The sequence below is a fragment of the Amblyomma mixtum genome, chromosome 10, assembly GCF_055824585.1.
Source record: "Amblyomma mixtum isolate Tamu chromosome 10, ASM5582458v1, whole genome shotgun sequence".
In the NCBI taxonomy this organism is placed as follows: domain Eukaryota; kingdom Metazoa; phylum Arthropoda; class Arachnida; order Ixodida; family Ixodidae; genus Amblyomma; species Amblyomma mixtum.
In genome coordinates this window covers 30,825,821-30,844,748 of record NC_143021.1, presented here as the reverse complement: position 1 = coordinate 30,844,748, position 18,928 = coordinate 30,825,821, and the positions used below count along the sequence as shown (strand labels likewise).

At 50.6% G+C, this 18,928-nt stretch overlaps 1 protein-coding gene across 1 annotated transcript; it reads left to right on the top strand.

Moving 5' to 3' along the window:
• The first annotated feature begins 6,032 nt into the window (after positions 1-6,032).
• Positions 6,033-8,183, top strand: LOC149325517 (uncharacterized). Its single transcript, XM_089564320.1, has one exon. It carries the CDS (start codon positions 6,033-6,035, stop codon positions 8,181-8,183), a length of 2,151 nt encoding a protein of 716 aa, XP_089420446.1.
• Positions 8,184-18,928: the final 10,745 nt, after the last annotated feature.

The following is an 18,928-nucleotide window of genomic DNA, read 5'->3' as shown; positions in this document are numbered from 1 at the left end:
GAGCACACGCTTTAAGACTATGTCTTAATATAATTTTAATTCATGTTAACTGCTTCTGGAGCATGGTGATGTGCTCGGGGATCGGGACCAGGGTCTTCACCGCATCAGGGCGAAGCAGCCAGACTACGGAGGGAAGCCTTCGGGAGGAATAGCAAACTTGAAGGTTTATTTTACATTTTGTACAGTAGCAAGGAGACCAAGTCAGAAAATGGGGGACGATCATGGCACCCCACAGATTGCTGCTTAAATGCAGTTCACATTCCCCAGGCACCCAGCTAGGGAATCGGATCTCTGGTTGAGCGTCCAATGGGCCGCTTCTTAGGCTCCGCCCTCCCCACGTGTCCGCGCACACCGCAGACACACACACACGCGGGCAAGGAGGAACTTGGCGTCTCTCAGTCGCGAACTGTTTGACCAGGCCCAAAGGTCGTTCGCTGCTGAGTGACGATCCTGATCGATGGGGACGCGAGCGCTGACCGCTCACACCGGTGACCTCTTCAGTTCGGTAGAAGGCACAAATCAGCCGTGTCGCCTCTCCGCTTTGTCTGCTGCCCAGGGCGCACGCGGGCTCTGAGTTGGCGGCGCCGTCGCCCCCGCCGTCGTCGCAACTAGGTCTCGTCCGTCGGTCCACGGGCAGTCCAGGAGAAGCGCCGCACTCAGCCTCCCCGGTGAAGGGGATTAGACGCCTTTGTGTACGCCGACGCCGTCGCCAGTAGCTGCCCCACGCAGTGTCTCTTGTCTTCCCCGAGCAGCAGCGCTTCGGCCGAAGTGGCCTGATGGCGCCCGGCTGGCTCGCCTGTTTCCGCTGCCAGTCCCCAGGAGCGCAGTCCGGCACCAGAGCCGCATTTAGCATCGCCGGCGAAGGGTATTAGAGCTTTTGTCCACGCCAACGCCCAGAAACAGCAGCGCTTTTGGCCGCATACCTGACGGCGCCTGACTGGCTCGCCGTTCTCCGCTGGCTGGGCCTCCGATCCTTACAATGGCTTCAAAAACAGCATAATCTCAAAACAAAATGGCGCTGAAGGTGAGAAATATCCTGTGCCAGTAGCGGCGAGTGGTGTGAAATATACACACGACACCATTTCAACTTCGCATGCTTTCAGTTTGTTCGGAATCCGATCTACAGGGTATCGAAAAGTAATTTTTCAAGATTCGTTAAAAAAAAATGGTCAGCGCTACATGGATGAAGTTTTGAGGTTGCGTTATGCAACCAGGTGAACAGCCACAAAACTCGTTGAGATAAAGGATAAAAAATTAAAGAAGACTGCTCCTGTTTAGCCGCCATAAGGGCTGAAGTAGCCAGCATGAAGACGCTTGCACACGACAACGTGAAACAAATCACTATCAGGACGGACAGTGGACGATGCAGAAAATACGGCCCACTACTCTGATCTTGTTTTCTTCAATCTAAATGACGTCACAGTTATAATCCGTAAGCCGTAGCTGCAGACTGCTCGTGCTACGAAACAAGGCCTAAACACGTCCTTTTCCTCTAGACAAACATCCCAAGTATTTCACCAGAAATCAGGTTCATTGCGTAGTTTTAATGATGCCAGCCTATGGAAAATAGTGATGTGAGCTGAAATTTGGTTAAATCGCTCTGTTACTGACTATACATTATCTACAGTTTGCATCAACCGTAGTCGTTCGTTGTACATGCGACGAGTTGCCATTGCCTCATCCATATTTTGATGGTAGCACCACACCCGTTCGGAATGTACAAAAGCCACAAAGCAACTGAAACAGGTCGTAGTCGCACGTGGATACTCCGTATCTGGAGCGATCTATTTCTAAAGAGGTACACACAAATATTTTGGGTGCCCGTTTGTTTTCCTTGAAAGAAGTCTACGCGCATATTAATTATGAAAATGAGCCCAAAACACCAATGAGCAGCGTTAATGATTACGAACGACTTTGTACAGGCAGTTTCGGTCTCTATAGGCGCCAGCACTGAAGTGTACCGTGACGTGACGGTCGGCTGGCCAACCTGGACTATCACAATACTGATGACATCAGCGTCGCCGGCACGCACTAGTTGTTCCTGATAACTGGTTTTGGTGACGTCGCAATAACTGGAGTACACCTCGACGTCACTCGAGTATGTAGAAATCCGGAACGATTCCTCGGAGAACATAAAAATATGTTCAACTCAACGCCTGTAATTGGAACTTGCTTGAAGGCATCTCCTTACGGCCATGAAAAGAACTACTATTCTTTGTCTGCAACAAAAATTTTGTGTCAACCTATTTAAGTCTGCTATTTAAGACGCTGCTAAGAGCGGCTGCCGTTCACTTCGCCACGGTCAGCGGGCTCGATCAGTTTGCTCGAAGCGCCGTTGAGAGCGCTGCAATTTGGTAGCGCATGAGCGTAGTCACGTGGTATTTTTTCATATTTCGCGGGCTTTTAGATGCCGGAAAAAAGGACCCCGTACGAGATACGATGCTAGAATAAACTGGATCGGTTGTTTATAAACCTGCTCTACAACCTAACGTAACGGTCTTGGCACTAAAATGAATGTTTGAGAATTTACATAATTCATTTAGTTAATTATCTAATTAAGCGCAATAAAAAAAAGATTATGAGGAGCGCCACATGATGGCGAACAATGTATCATTAGTTTCAGCGGGCTGCGGTTTACCGCTATTTTTAAATCCCTGGTTCAAGTTACGTGAAACACCCTGTAGAATCCAGGACACACACAACCGCTCAGCGATGGATGGTCCCGTTCTACAAATAAAAAAAGAACAGTAAAATTGTTGGATAAAACGCAAATAATAAACTAGCCATATACAAGGGAATCATATTGCAGATATTTATAGGGCAAAAAAGCACTGCTGCCTCTTTGGAGGTATCAGGCCACAATCTCACAGCCGGGTTTTCCCTTGCTCTGTCGCGTTCATCGCGCCCGCAGTAGACGGAGAGGGCTGTTTTGAAGCGAAAAGATTCACTATACAATGTCGCCACGGTTACACATTGTGTTGAAAATGAAAAAATTATTTCGCGCAAAAAAAAGGCAATGTAGAGTTTTGTGAGACCATGTAACAACTGACACACCACGCTGTACTGTAAGCACATACACTGCACCATTATTTTCTTCTCCTTAGCCTCAAATGATTTTTCTTTCCGTTGCGAGCTCTTGTCCCGGTTCAGTGATTTCGCTAAAAATCGAAGCCGTAAAATTACATAAAACTTTATGACTTGAAATGGGAGCCTTTTTTTTATGCGCCTCGCAGCCCATCCTCGGAAGTTCGACACTTTCGAGAAAAGTTGCGAAATGTGAAGTGCTAGACGCGCTCAATTTTCTGGAGCTAAAAAAGAAACTGAATGAATCCTACAGAGTACTAACTAGTTGAGAAAGGCGCCCAGAACGGTGCACCCGTGTTAAATTTCTCGGTGTATTGGGACCTACGATCCATGCTGGCAGGAGCTCCAACTCGAAACACTGATGTTGCTTTAATGCGGCGTATCGATGGGTCACAATGAAAAAAGAAAAAAAGAAAGGGCACACATCCTTCAACAACAGTGCTCGCCATCAGATTATATTTGTTACAAGCTGTAGCATACAACTTCATACAACGCGCCTGCAAACAAACGCACACCTCACGCAACCCACTTCGCCGCGCTGCGCAGCCGACGCAGCGGCGCCTCCGCCATCGCAACAACGGCGCAACGCAACCCAACGCTCCCATGCATTCACGGCGCGTGCCGCAGAGCGGGGATGCCCATGAGCGGCGCCCGAACTGGGGAGCGTCAGTGTCGCCATCTCTTGGCTCCTACCGAAGTTGCATTCCAGCGGCGGCAGCGGTGCCTCACGTGCTCTTCCAGAAGCAGGGACGACAACCGGTTTGTCATCAAAACAAGGCTGCGCTGCAGCGCTTTCCCGCGCACTCTTCGACGCCGGTGTGGACCCCACTTTTGCGCCGCACATAGAGTCGTCAGCCGCTCCGAAGCGAGGCAGCGCATGCGCAGACGTTCTTCGTTCGAAAACCGGCTGGGAGAGGAGGCGAGTGGCGAAGGGGGTAGAAGGGAGGAGAGGCGTGGGAGGCGCGCGCGGTGCATTCTGGGTAGACGGAGTGGCGGCAATGGTCCCGGTGCCACGCGAGGTGAGCGGAACTTTCCTCCCGCACTCATTTTCGTGTGTTGTCTGTTTTGTGCTTTTTCGCCGCCATACGCGAGCGTAACGCTCAGTCGTTACGGCAGTTCGCTTTGACTCATGCTTGTCCCTTCTTTACCGTACCCGCTGTGATGGCGACTTACCGCGCCTCGGGGTGGTCTCCGACGTGGCGTGAGCGCGGCACGTCGGAGTGGTCTCCGACGTGGCTCGCGCGCGGCACGGCGGCGTCACGTCGGTAAAACGCTACCGAAGTCACATCCGGTCGCTGGGGGATCGAATAATTTCACAGTAGTAGCCTGCACTGGATGGCTAATTACTATGTGGAGTAGGCATCGCGCTTAAGAAAATGATCCAAAGAGTCCTAGCAGCGGTCAGGCTTCAGCGGGGACGGGCGAATGGCTCGACAGCGATAGTGCCGTCATGTGCTAGTTATAGGCGCTCCATAGGCGCCCCAACAGCAGCGGCTTGCGGCAGGGAGCGATGGCGCCGGGCCGTCGGGATGACGGCGGGGCGGCGCGGTCGCGCGGCGGCCGACGGGAAGGCGAGAAAGAAAGGCCGACGCTGGCGTTGGCATCGGACGTTCTGCGTATGTCCTTCGTCGTGCGCCGCGTATGTGCGCCGAGTCGGAGTGGTCGGACTGGCGCGCCGTTGCCAACGTCAGGCAACGCCACGCCAGGCGCAAATTCTGCGTTGCGAACTCGACGTTGACAATGCCGCGTTTCTGGAGCAACTTGACTGACCACCACCGGCGCCCGCCCGCACGCCGATAGCTTCGCAGTATATCCGCGCGTACTATCACTACTATCCTACTACTATCTGCCACTACTGGCTCCTAGCACTTTGAGCGCCATTACAAGAATAACCCCCATATGCATCACCGTCTTTCTAACAACTTTTTTTGCATTTTAGGCGCGTAGTTTGTGCAGTTGGGCGTAAAAACGATTCAGCTGTCCCATGCGCACAGCCGCGGCGCTGCGGTGCAACGCCGCCACACGCCGTGATTGAGGTCCAAATAGCAGTAGCACTGTCCCGCGAGCATGTTTTCTTCCCGTGTCGCGCAGCCGCTTGGAATCCGCGTGCATTGGGGATTGGGCCGGATGTCGTAGGGAGCGATAGCCGCACAAAACTGCGTCGTAAATGATTGTCACTTCTATTCGGCAGCTGCTCTTGTTAGCGCTGCTCGAGCCTGTCATGTATGTGTTTTGCCCAAATGCATTCTACTTCCTTAGCCGCACGCTTCTATGCTGCCCCGTGTGCTAGGAGGTCAGGGCTCCTCAAACTGTTTCTCACAGCATTTAACTGCCCTAATCGTAAATATTTTTGGTTCCTAATAAAATTTCAGTTGATTTGATGTGACTAAATTATGACGTCGCAAAATCAGTGACGTCATCAATCACCAATTCTATATAATAATGACGTCACCAATAAATAACCAATTGGGTTGCTATATCGATTTACTATGGGGGCCGCCGTCTTGAATTCCTCGGACTTGGAAAATTTCACGCCGAAGAAAGGTGGTAGCAGACCCCAAGAAATCGAGAAACGTGGTGAATAGCTAACGCTCTTAAAAGAGAAAAGACCTCTCCCGTTCCAGATCAGTTAGCCCTTTCCTGATCTGGCTTCAAGCACCCATCCCGATGAAATTTATAATCTAGCCATCTTATTTTTTTGCTCCCCGTGCTGTGCGTATACCTTCTATACTCGTCTACATTCAGGAGCAGTATCGCGTCATTCACATATCAGCAGTGTGCTCAGCCTTCCCTTGATGCTTGTCTCGCAGGGCTCCGACGCGCCGGCGCTACAGCGGTAACCAAACGGAATCAAGACCAGGACAAGCATTGAAGCGTGGCTCTGCGGAAAGAGACCTGCTGGAAGAGGTTGCGGTGTCCGGGGTCCAACACCACTTGCACTGGAAAAGATGGCCGGGGCCCTCAGCCGGTACTCTGGTCTAAGCGTCGACCACCGCCAGGCATGCACGAGCCAGGAAGGCCGCCTGTGCCAAATCTTCGGCAGCTTGAAAGCTTGGAACAGCTTCCTCTGGATGATCGGGCTGGAACTGCAGGAGAAGTCTGCCTCGGAGCTCTCCCTGGTGACGGCAAGCGACGGCACGCGCCTCACGCAGATGACCACGGTGAACGAGAAGGTGTTGATGAGGATGCATCTGTACCACTTGCTAGCCGAGCACCACTGCGTTGTCGAAGCGACCATCAACGACGAAATCCTTTCGGATCATCAAAACACCATTTGTCACGCAATTCGCGACAGCAGAGGTTTGAAGAGGATCACGCTGGGGTTTAAATCCCCCAGGCTACTCTTCTCATGGCGACACCTCACCGAAGCCATAGCTTCACTGACGCGGCTGGAATCTCTCTCCTTGCACGGGTGCATACAAGGCGCTCTGGTCGCCAATCTCGCACCTATGCTAACAGGAACTGCCTCGTTGAGATTCTTCTGTGCTGCCGACATTTCTGTAGAAAATCCACCAGTCAATGCCTTCATGGAAGGGCTGTTCAAAAACACGGGCATCACGCAGCTGTCACTGACGACGAAAGTTCTTGGCCGCGGCAACCGGCGCTCTGGCTCAGGTAACCTGTACGTCGGCCTTGCTGCATACCTGCGGGCTAATACGACTCTGACGTCATTGAAGATAACTGCTCCACTAAGTGGTCCGGAAATCGACGTCAGGAAACTAAGCCTGGCCCTATCTGAGAACGCGGTGCTGACTAGGCTAGATCTAGAGCTGTACAGGCTCAGGTCGGACTATGCCAAGCCAATTAAGTGCCTTCTAAACAGCAGCAAGTCGCTGAAGTATTTCAGCCTCGCCTACCAGTATATCGAAGACAGCGATGCGGTCAGCAACGAACTTCGATATCCCGAGGACGATATGTTTCCTATGCAGTACTGCCCAAAGTGCTGCAAAGCTCACAAAGAAGTAAGCGATCGCGTGAGACCATGGATAACGGCACTACTGGCCGACGGTACGGCCCTCCAGCAACTGACATTCTCAATGTGGGGCTTTTGTCTCTTGGAATGCAAAGGATTTCTGCAAGAAATGACCAGAAACAAGACTCTGCACCTGCTCACCATTAATGATTTGCATTCTAACACCTTGCCGATATGCAGCGCTCTCACCGAAAGTGAAGCGCAGAAAAGGGTCGTAGTCAACGGGAAGAGCACCGTCATCTACCTAGAAGACACTCCGTCTAGGAGGGGCCACTTTCAACCTGTTCCTTTCAGCATCCTCCAAGCCGCTGTTACGCAAGTGACCACGACCAGTAAAATCCAGCTGAAAGTTTTCTCGATTCTGTGCGTCCATGGTAAAACGGATCCAGCATCAACGGACATCGTCCAGCTGATAGAAAGGGCGCGTTTTATCAAAAAACTGACACTGCGTATTCAGCGCGAGTGCTGTAACAAATGCTGGAATCTATGCGCATCCGCTATATGCGACGCAGTGTGCAGCAATTCAACCATCAGGACTCTGAGGGTCCATTTCGCGAGGAGAGGCTGCTTTGACATGGCACCGTTGGCCCGCCTTCTGCAGCGAAGCCGGACACTCCGCGCATTCACATTAGAACCTCCGTGCCCCGACGCTTTCACAGAGTTCGTCTCAGAGCTCTTGAAGCCCGAGTTTGAAAACAACTACGCCCTGCAAAGCCTGAAGTTTTCTTACGAGGGCGCCGAGATGATGAACGAGCGTCTGACCATACAAGACATCGTGCACAGGAACCGGATCTTGGCAAAGCGCGCTGCTGCCTACGTCACCGGCACCAGTGCCAAGTACACAGCAGAGGCCTTTGAACAGGTCTCCGAGTCTCCCGGACTGGTAGAGGAGCTTCAATCGGTGGCGCTCATCGAAGAAGCTCGAGCAAAGCGACTGGTAACTGAGAGCGCCCTCCGACTGGCCAACTTCAGCGAGTTCGTGCGCCTCGCAGGCGTGGTGTTCGATTCGGTGGAGTGCAATCCCAGCGAGGACCGGAAAAAGCAGCTGGATGACCTGCCCGAACTCTGCCTCCGTCACATACGGCAGTACTTGCGCCTGAGCGACGTTCTCGAATCCCCGCAGTAAGCACAGAGCGGGCCAATCACCATCCAATCAGAACTACCATGCGCAGTTCTTATATTTTCACGTTTTTTTTTCTTGTTTTCGGTGCATAGACAGGGTCCTATAGTCAAAACTTGATGAAAAGGTGGGGGAGGGGGGGGGGGAGATAGCAACAGGGCAGAGTTGGTCAGGGAAGAAATGGGAGTTAATAATAGTCGAAATCAAGAAGAAACTGGCGTATAATCTGAAGGCAAGTTAACTCTTGGTCGTTAAACAGACCGATTGCTGAGCAAAACGCGTCAAGAGTTTATGGTGTCTCGTACTGTGAGAATTGTGCACTGCAGTACCGAAGAAACAAGCATTTATAACTTTAATTTGGCGTTGAATACGGCATAGAGTACTCAGCATACAGGACTTCTAACAAGTGTTTCGGAATCAAGCACATTATACAGGAAGCTTTCCACTGCGCTGAAAAGAATTCGGTGCTTATAATTCACTACTCTGTCCCTTTAAGGTTAAAGGAATGGAGCCCAAGAGAAGGCAAGCGTAGCAGAGAGAGGCAGAAATTGAGGTGGATGGATGAAATTTGGAACTCTCCGGAGATATGGTGGCTGCAGCTGGCACAAAACCATCTTAATTGAAGAAGCCTTTGTCCTACCGTCGACGCAGCTTGGCTTATGATGATGTAGTCAGGAGGAACCGGTGATTTATTTCCCATCTGTGATAGAGTGAGGTGAGCAGGCAGGCTTAATTTAAACGCAGTTATAACCTTCCCAACAGTTCGAGGTGGGAGGGATGGCGGAGGAAACAGGTGGCACGCAGACTGCGTTTATACATTCGCATTATCAGATGCAGAGAGGGTAGAGTGGTTCGCCGCAGATGGCACGGTGGAGCGCTCGTTTGAGTGTGAGCGTGTGTATGTTAGTCACTGGAGAATGATCCAGCGAGTTTACTGTATGTGGGTTGGGAGCGCCATCCACCGGCACGGGGACGCGATGTCCCCGTGCCGGTTGCCTTCAAGCCCAGGACCCCAATAATGATTTGTGGTGGTGGGGCTGGCATTTTAGACAGTATGTGGACGCGGTGCCTTCGCGGGAAACTCTATGCTATTTGAGAACTCCCTCCACGTTGTTATGTAATCCCAGCAGTAGCAGTTTGGTGCTATTACCGTGTCGTCATAGGCCTATAGCTCTGCTTTTACATTTATTCATGTTTTGTGTTCAGAGTTTAGATGTGTATTAGTGAGGTTATGATCTGCTTTTAAGATGTGTATACTATCTTTTATCTTTGAGTATGACTGTTTGGAGAAGCCGTTGATGAGATGTATTGTTTGCAGAAGGTGTATGCTGTGCACTGCCTTCGTGCCTTGCTTCAGGTGTAGGCCAAGATGAAATTTTTGTACTGTACCTAGGGGTTTGCTGGAAAGGATTATTTGAGTGGAAGGAGCCTGGATGGGAGTTTTGATTATAGGCATCTCGGATCTCGTGGGCACTCTGGTGAGGCCTACAGATTGCGTCTGTGTGTTTGTATAGAGTTGTTTGCTGTTTGTACACTATCCTGTCCATGCCCAGGAGTTCCAGTGGTGGACTAGAGTGTGATATCATCGGGATGTATATTGAGTGTTGAAAGTTGGAAGCAATATCAGATAGTAGAGGTAGCGGAGTGACGGCGATATTCAATAGAGGGAGCGATAAAACTGATCCTTCTAGAGCGGCGTGGTTGGTTAAATGGACGGTGGTTGTTGTGAGTGCTCCCAACGTCCGTCACTGGTTGAGGCAATAGGAATCCCTGTATGTATATCCATGCACGTGTGCCGTGTTCTGTTGTTCCTGTAGTGTGATACAACTGAGGCTGTCCAACCTATGAATTGTGTAGAGGGATTTTCATGACATCGCGGTAAGTCCTTGTTAACTCTAGGAGGGCTTGCGGGACAGAGCACAGGCGATATGCGAAAGAGATCGCGCCACCTAACCGCGATGTCATGTAGATCGGTCGACACCTTTGGCTGGAGAGTCTGCTCTGAGAGGGATTAGTCGCTTCCTGCTTCAGTTGTACCCGAATACAGTGTCGATAGGATGTAGTCCGGGCGGACGTTCTGAAACGCTTTCCATCTGTCTAGCGCTAGTGTTGTTTTCGCGGTGTCTTTGTGTATCTGATTTTTCAACAAGGTTTCTCTTATGTTACGTTTTATGTTATGCTCCAAAAGGCGGGGTGATAGTCCCAATAAATCGCTTATTTGCACTCGTCTCCTGGGTGGTGTTTTTTTTCTCAGCAACAATTTTTTCCAGCAGAGATTTGATCCCACTGTGCTCTTCCCGAGATTTTTTACTATGGGTGACTACTGCAGCCGCATGCGCCCCTAGCGTCATTTCTGGAACAGACAGATTAGGTAGGACCTGTTAGCTGGTAGCGTGCGAGATGTACAGCGATAAGAAGGAATCTAGAAGAGAGAGGCTGACAAGCTTGATTTGCGGTTTTGAGATAGAAAAAGGAGGCTGTAAGCAAAGGGTCTCACGGAAATACCAATGTGGATAACCATAAATATCTGGCAGTGCGGATCAGTGAATGCACAGGAAGAAGCTCGATGGCAATGCACTGCAGAACCCGTACAACCAAAGATATATTGAAGAACAAAACGTACAGACAGTATACGCACCAAAATGAGGCGCGTATTCGGTCAACGAAAAAAGAACCGCAAACGATTGGGCATATTTTAACCGGATGCGAAATTAATCAACCGTTCCTCAAGTGAGCGTGCGTGAGGAGGCTAATTCATGGCAGACATAAAAAGAGAAGTCGTTAGGTTTTGACGCGGTTTTGCAAGGCGGCCATCGCTCATGTGCAGCCGGAGTCCGGTAAACGTGTACACTTATTCGGTACTACGTTTCCACTATGCTAAAAGCCTCAAAAAGAGATTTAGCTTAGCGGAAACGTATTAGCGGATACATACCGGTTACCGGACGCCGGCTGCGCAGGCGACGTGGTGCCGCCCGGCCCCACCCATACCGCCGTGCTCTCCGCCATCCTCGCTCCGGAGTCCCGACACGCGAGAGCTATCGGCTCCAGAGTTAGTTCGCATACAAGGGATTCGGCGAATTGAGCGAACAGCCGCCCAGCGAAGCGATCCACGAGCTTTCGTTTCACACGCGTCGCCGCCGCGCGTTCTCCACCGCTGCCAGAACCACTGTTGCTGGCAACCGATATGCGCTCGAAACCGGTTTTGGCGGTCTGCAAACACCTAGAAGCGTAATATATAAGCCTTATTGTGTCATTTATTCGCATAATTTATTTAAGCAAATATAAATATTGCGTTATAAGCATTCAACACCACCTATAAATTTCTTTAAACAAAAGTTTGTAGGTACGTATGGCGTACAGACAGCGGCACTACTGGTCACGTGGCGAGGCCCCTCCGTCGTCGGTTCAGAAGCGGTGTTGCTGATTGCGCAAGCCTCGCCGCTCCCTCCGCCGCTCCGTACGACGGCGTGCGCTCCTCTCCGACGCGTGACCTTCAGCCGGTGCAGTGTTTACGACAGTTGTGCCGCGCGCTACTGCGCATGCGCGGGCGCGTTCGACACGGAAGCCGAGGAGAGTGCGGCTGCTGCTGAACGACGCAGAAGAGCGGAGAAATTGAGTTCTTCCGATCAAGAGGTGGTCGCCTGGGAGCTGGCCGCCGAACAACAGAGGAAAGATCGAGCCAAGGCGAAGCGTGCGGCCGAAACACCGGAGCAACGAGAAGAACGCTTTCCGCTACGTATATCCAGGCTTAACCTTAGCTCGGCCACAACCAATTTTTTAAGCATGAAATGCTTTTAGCTCCCGTTGTCGGCATTGTGGTGACGTCACGCCGAGACCGAGAGCCATCATCCGGGCACTGAATTCCACTCATCCGGGCTCAGAAACGAGAACATCCGGGCACCGTACGAGACCGAACGAGATTTAACGAAACTCTCTAAGCCCTCCTACGGGACCGGCATACAAGCGCCGGTTGCTCTCCAAACGAGTCACAAAAAATAACTGTTGCCAGTGTCTTCTCAATATTTATCAAGATATCAGTCGAGCTGTGCATTTGATAATGCACGGAATTATAATTTCTGATTTCTAATAACGCGTGGAAAAAGCACATACATGCCACAATACACTTCGTTGTCATACGTGATCTGTTAGGGGCTTTGAGAGAAGGCCGCTTAGAGAAAGAGGGCGAGAAGGGCTTTCGGCGGAAAACTTTCGCTCCCTCCCCAAGGATGGCGCTGCGGTCCCACACTCACGCATGTAAAAGACCGGCCGCTTGGCCTTCAAGCCCTTTCCCCCTCTGGCAGGCAGATGTATACACTAGTGCACTGCACGGGCTCGGGCCGGCCCGAAAGCCCGGGCCCGGCCCGGCCCGCGGGCCGGGCCGGGACATGATCTGTTTTGCCGGGCCGGGCCCGGGCCTGAAGTTGCGGGCCCGGGCCGGGCTCGGGCTTAAACCTGCGGACCCGAGCCGGGCTTCGGTCCGTATAGAAACGGCTGGTGTCCGACTATTCATTCACTATTGCAGAGTGAAGTACACAATTGCGGCATTGGAGCAGCGAGACAGCTGAGCTATGAGTTATAGTACGCGCTGAGAAAAGAACTAAGCTTTATTGATTGACTTATTTCCTTGTTTCCGCACCGCGGTGGCTTAGTGGATAAGGTGTTGATTACTGAGCCGGGGAACCAGGATTTGCTCCTAGCCTCGGCGGCCGCATTTCTATTTAGGAGGCAAGCATGACAGCCATGTACTTTGTATTATCATTGCTATTTGAAGAAACCTATGTGGTCGAAATGATCCGGAGCTCTCTGCTTCGCTGTCTCTCACAGCCTGACTCCCCTTGGGCCCTTAAGCCCCAAAAACATCGCTTTCTTTTATAGCTATATTTTTCTCGTGTGAGAAAATTCACAAACTAAAGCGCGTTTGGTTTTTTTTTTTGATCAGCTGACCGGAACGTCTCGTAAATGAAATAGTCACAAAAGCTCGCGAGAGTTTGTAAATCTCATCTGATAACCACATCTATCCCTCCTTGCTTCTTCAGCCTGGTTGACATGACAAGTGTTTTGCCCTGTAAGTTATCACGTGGTTCGCGCGTTATCTTCTGCTCCACCAACGAGAGTAAAATTTAACCGGTCTTAACCGCCCATTGATCGTTCGTCATCCCAAAACATACCTATACACTATTAGAATTGCATTCGGGAAGGACATATTAGTTTAGGACGCTTATAGTCTCCAAAACACACACCGTGAAATACTCAAGCCTTTTAGCTTTTCGTTTCTGCTGAAAAGCGACTAGTTCGGCTAAGAGTTAAACCTGTGAGATCGCGTTCACTAAAAAAATGTAACCCCACTGCTGGCTAGGCAGCTTTAATGTTTATACTTCGCTGGCGGCAAAATATAACTGATTAAAATCATAGGGAAATGCAAAGTAGTCTATTACGCACGTATGCAGCCCTTTTTATTTGGTTCTCGGAACTTCCGAGTTTACCTTTGCGCACGTACACGAGAGGGCCTGGCGAGCACTACTCTTAATCACTTCCTTCTGGGTCAAAAAGAACCAAGTTTCTGCAAGCCAAACTCAGAACCTTTGTCGGCCAGTTTCTTATCGGTCTAGTAGCAGTCTACTTGCTCAGAGTGAGCAGTATACTTCAAGCGGTACTGTGAAGCGGGCCGGGCAGGGCCCGGGCTGGGCTTCACTCCGGGATTCACGGGCCGGGCCGGGCTCACTAGAGCGATAATTTAGCGGGCCTGGGCCGGGCCCGGGCTTGAAGCCGCGGGCCTGGGCCGGGCTCGGGCTTCAGGTCGCGGGCCCGGGCCGGGCTCGGGCCTCAAATTCAGGCCCGTGCAGTGCTCTAGCATACACGCTCGCGGAGTATTCGAACGCGCTGCAGATACATTCTTGTCAGGCCTGCGTCTCGTCGTGTCCGCGTACGCTTCTGCATCGTCCTGGATTTCAATGCCGCCACCGTCAGAGCTGCTTAAGCCGAGCAATGAAGCCTGTGTTAGGCCCGTAAACATTTCATGCTTACTCTACTCTCGGTTACGGGAGAGGCGCAATTTTTTTTATCTGCTTTTTAGCATGAAATGTTGTTGTGCCAGGCGGTATGGCGTTCTAAAAGCGAAAGCAGCGGAGGTTGTCCGACGGCGCTGGAAAACGACGCGTTATCTCAGCTGCGGTCGCTCGTTGCGATCGTTGGCGTTCCTCTCGCGTCAGTTCGTGCTTTGTCGTTGCAAAACTTTTCTCCTAAATTTCGTAACTCACCACAATATAACAGATAGCCGGCCCAGCAAGTTCGTTATATCGAGGTCAACCTCCGCTACACGTTCGATGCATGGAGGTCTCAAATACGCGCGCTTCAATGGGGGTGGCGTTGGGGAACTAAACAACTTCGTTATATCGATAAATTCGCCGTATGGGGGTTCCTTACATCCAGCTTTAACTGTAGAACTGAGGTTTGTTTAACCTTACACGGTCACGCTGGTTTAAGGCCGAATCACACTGCGGAAGCAGTCTGCAAACTCCGTTCGCCAATGCGACGTTTCCGTACTGTTCCCGACCCTCTCACACCGCATCGACACGAACTCATCAGAAAAACGTCCCTTTCGTCCAGCAACACATAACGGAAACTTCTGCGTCAACTGTTGGCGAACTCCGTGTCGCATCGGAAAAACAATTTGGGCGGCGCGTCTCCACCGCCTCTTTCCGCGCACAGCCGCGGAAACTGCAGACGCCTTGCACTATCGAGCGGCTTGTACGTTCGGCAGTAAAGGTTGTGGAGTCTACGGCGTGTTTCACGTAACTTTAACCAAGGATTTTAAAAAAGCGGTAAACCGCAGCCCGCTAAAACCAACGGTGCATTGTTCGCCATCATGTGGCGCTCTTCAGAACGTCTCTTTTATTGAGCTTAATTAGTTAATTAACTAAGATGGATTATGCAAATTTTCAAATATTCATTTTAGTGCTAAGACCGTTACGTTAGGTTGTAGAGTAGGTTTATAAACAACCTATCCGGTTTATTGTAGCATCGTCCCGGTCAGTGGGCACGCTCCGTTCGCTCGAAACGCCGTTGATAGCGCTGCAATTTGGTAGCGCACGACCGTAGTCACGTGGTATTTTTTCATATTTCGCGGGCTTTCTTTAGATGCCGGAAAAGAGGACCCCGTAGGAGACACGATGCTACAATAAACTGTATAGGTTGTTTATAAACCTGCTCTACAGCCTAACGTAACGGTCTTGGCACTAAAATTAAAATTTGAAAATTTGCATAATTCATCTTAGTTAACGAATTAAGCGCGATAAAAAATATTGTGGGTAACCTATCGACAGAGAATCTGTTCTCGCTTCGGGGAGCGCGGCCTCGGCCGGTATCTGTTTTTTCAGCAGCGTCCGCTCCGGCGGACGCAGTTGTTGCTGCGACGCACCTCTTTTCTTTCCCTCTTCTCTTCCCTCTGATCTTTTAACTCTCCTCTATCTGCACGTGGCAGCGGTGGTGGCTTGGCTCGAGCCAGTAGGCAGGCCCGTGCAATTTCCTTTTCATCCTTCTCTCAGTCACAACAACAACAAAATATTGTGAGGAGCGCCACATAATGGCGAACAATGTATCGTTGGTGTCGGGTTTTTTAAATCCTTGGTCTAAGTTACGTGAAACACCCTGTATAGTGCGCTGTGAGACAGGACCGCACCGCTAGCTCGGACCGCGGCTGTGGCCGCGAAGAATAGCACATCGAGGAGTAGGCAAAGGTGTTTATTTGGGAATTCCCAAACTGGTGGCCTCCTCGGTGCAACGCTGGCGGCAGGCGAACGAGCAAGGCAGACGGAGTGGCGTCACCTTGACACCTTCGCCTCCCAGCGTGGTCCAGACCCGTCCCCTAGCATCGCCGTTGCCCCGTCGTCTCCTTCCCGCTGCCGCGTTTCCACCGAAGCCGCCGAAGGCGAGAGTTGAGGAAGAGGATTTCGGCCTCTCCCCACTTTCGCCGCTGCCGCTCGGAGGATAGTAAGCGTCCTTTTGATATGCATCTAAAGGACGCTGGCAAAACTGGCCGCGCCTGCTCGCTTGAGGCGGGGCGTGCGGGGACCACGCGTGCTTCTGCGAGGGCCTAGAAGGCGCTAGCACTGCACCTAATTATAGTCCCGCGACTTTTTAAGGCGAAAGCCTGATCGTTGTCGACAGAGGGCTGTCAGCAGAAGCTTGACAGCAGAGGTGTCACGCTTTAACGGGTGTCCACCGAGATATGTGTTGGACAGTTACTGCGTAATTTCCTTCCCTCAAACAGAACTTTCATTTTCTTCATTACGGCCCCTCTTTCTTCTTTCACTCCCACTTCCTCCTTTCCTGCACGGTGCGGTTCAGGTGTCCACCGAGATGACAGAGAGTTACTGCCATTTCCTTCCCGCAAAAAGCGTCGCGTTCAAAGGGCAAAAGATCGCGCCGAACGGGTGGTGGCGTTCCGTGGACTGCCTAGTAGCGCTAAACACGCTGTGGTGTTCCACTCCTAACGGCGAAGCTTAAGCACCATTAATTAGCAGTTAATTCGTATTTAGTCATTAATCAGTAATTCTCCATTAATTAGTAATTAATAATCATTTATATGTGGCGTCATACAGTGGTGACATCACCAGTGCCACAGAGGCAATCAAAGTGGTCCGGAAAACGCTTTCGCCTCTACGCATTTTAGACTGTCAAAGTGCCACCTGAAATTTTTCGCTCAGTTGGACGAGGAAACCGATGTTAGCTCTGTTCTTCATTTTTAGTAGCGTAAGATAAACACGAATACGCTTAATTCCCTCGTGCAGTTCCAAATCATGTGTATTGCGTTTCGAGGAAACCATGATTATGTCACGTGTTCTTTGAGCAAATAAAGCGTATATATATAGTGTTGCACGAAATCAGCAATACGCTCTCTCATGAGACCCGACTCAAATCGTGCCCTCCACCCGTCAAGAATGCCCTCGATAGTGCGCAGCTCGTTACAGCCTCTTCAGCCTTGACTAATATCAGCGATGCTAGATGAATTATAAAGCGGATTCAGGTTTGCATGCATACAAATTATTAAATCAAACACCGACGAACGAGCGAGATTGTTGAGGCAGTAATTTTATGTCAACTGAAGGTGTATTGTGTCAGGCAGAACCCCTGTCTTCTTTTCTCTCTTTCGAAAATACCTATCAACACAAGACGTTCTCCTGCAGATCAAGGAGGAGGTGCTTACTACCGTCCCAAAATATGGATAAAACATCTTGCTCGCTCTCGATCTTAAAGCGGCCTTCGACAACGTCAGTCACAGGGCTGTGCTGGAGGGGCTCAGCAAACTGGGTTGCGGGCAGAGAATATTCAACTATGTGAAAGCCTTTCTGACTAACCGTACCGCTACCATTGGAATAGGAGGCATCAGGACTGACACCTTCAACACCCCCGAAAAAGGAACACCGCAAGGCTCTGTGCTATCACCTATGCTTTTTAACATTGCAATGATTGGTTTAGTAAGGCACTCGAAGAAATTGAAGGAACCAGGCATGTTATCTACGCAGACGATATCACAATCTGGGTGACAAGGGTGTCCTTAGGAGAAAACAAGAGCTTCTTCAGCGAGCAGCAGACACGGTCAACGCATACGCCCGACACTGTGGACTTGCATGCTCCCCTGAAAAATCCGAGGTGCTCAGAGTCTTCAGACAAGGGTATGATCTCCAAAACTCCATAGATAGTTATCTACATAGGGGAAACGAAGGTTCCGGAAGTATCGAAAGTTAGGATCCTCGGCATGTGGATCCAAAGCAACCGTCGTATTGATCCCACGATCAGACAGCTAGCAAATGCCACAACACAGATCACCAGGATGATTGCTTGGTTTATGGTTTGGTTTATGGGGTTTAACGTCCCAAAGCGACTAAGGCTATGAAAGACGCCGTAGTGGAGGGCTCCGGAAATTTCGACCACCTGGGGTTCTTTAACGTGCACTGACATCGCACAGTACACGGGCCTCTAGAATTTCTCCCCCAAAGAAATTCAGCCGCCGCGGCCGGCATCGACCCCGCGTTTTTCGGGTCAGCAGCCGAGCACCATATTCACTGAGCCACCGCGGCGGCCAGGATGATTGCAAGAATTTCCAACAGAAGAAGAGGTATGAAGGAGGAACACACATGTAGGCTAGTACAGGCCCTCGTGGTCAGTAGGATCTTATACGGCGTCCCCTACCAAACACCGCTCGAGCAAGAAAAGGAGCAGTTAGAGGCAATTCTTAGAAAAGCATACAAATGCGCTCTCGGACTGCCGGTCAACAGTTCGACGGAGAAATTATTTTTATTTTATCAAATACTGCCGGCTGCCCTTCGGCGGCCTAGGAAGGAGGGGATACAAACAAAGCATAATAAAAAATACACTCTTGGCGTTCACATGAAGTTACAAAATGAACACTTCATAATCAAAAGAACAATATCAAAAGAAGTTAAGCAGTACATGGTAGATATGCTGTGGGGAGAGCAGATATGAGCAGCAAGAATTGTGATGACGCACGAAGAAAACGCAGGCACAAAAAAAAGACAAAAGGTACAGTAGAGTGCTAGGCATCGCTTTGCCAGCTATCGGAAGGAGCACTTTCTGCAATGCTTATGTGCGCGAAAAATGAAACAACGATATGGCGCGTTATGTGACATGATTTTTTAGAGCAGTTGAAAATGAGTCGACTGATGGCATGTTCACTATTTCAGGTGGCAGTGCATTCCATTCTGCTATGGTTCGCGGAAAGAAGGAGAAGC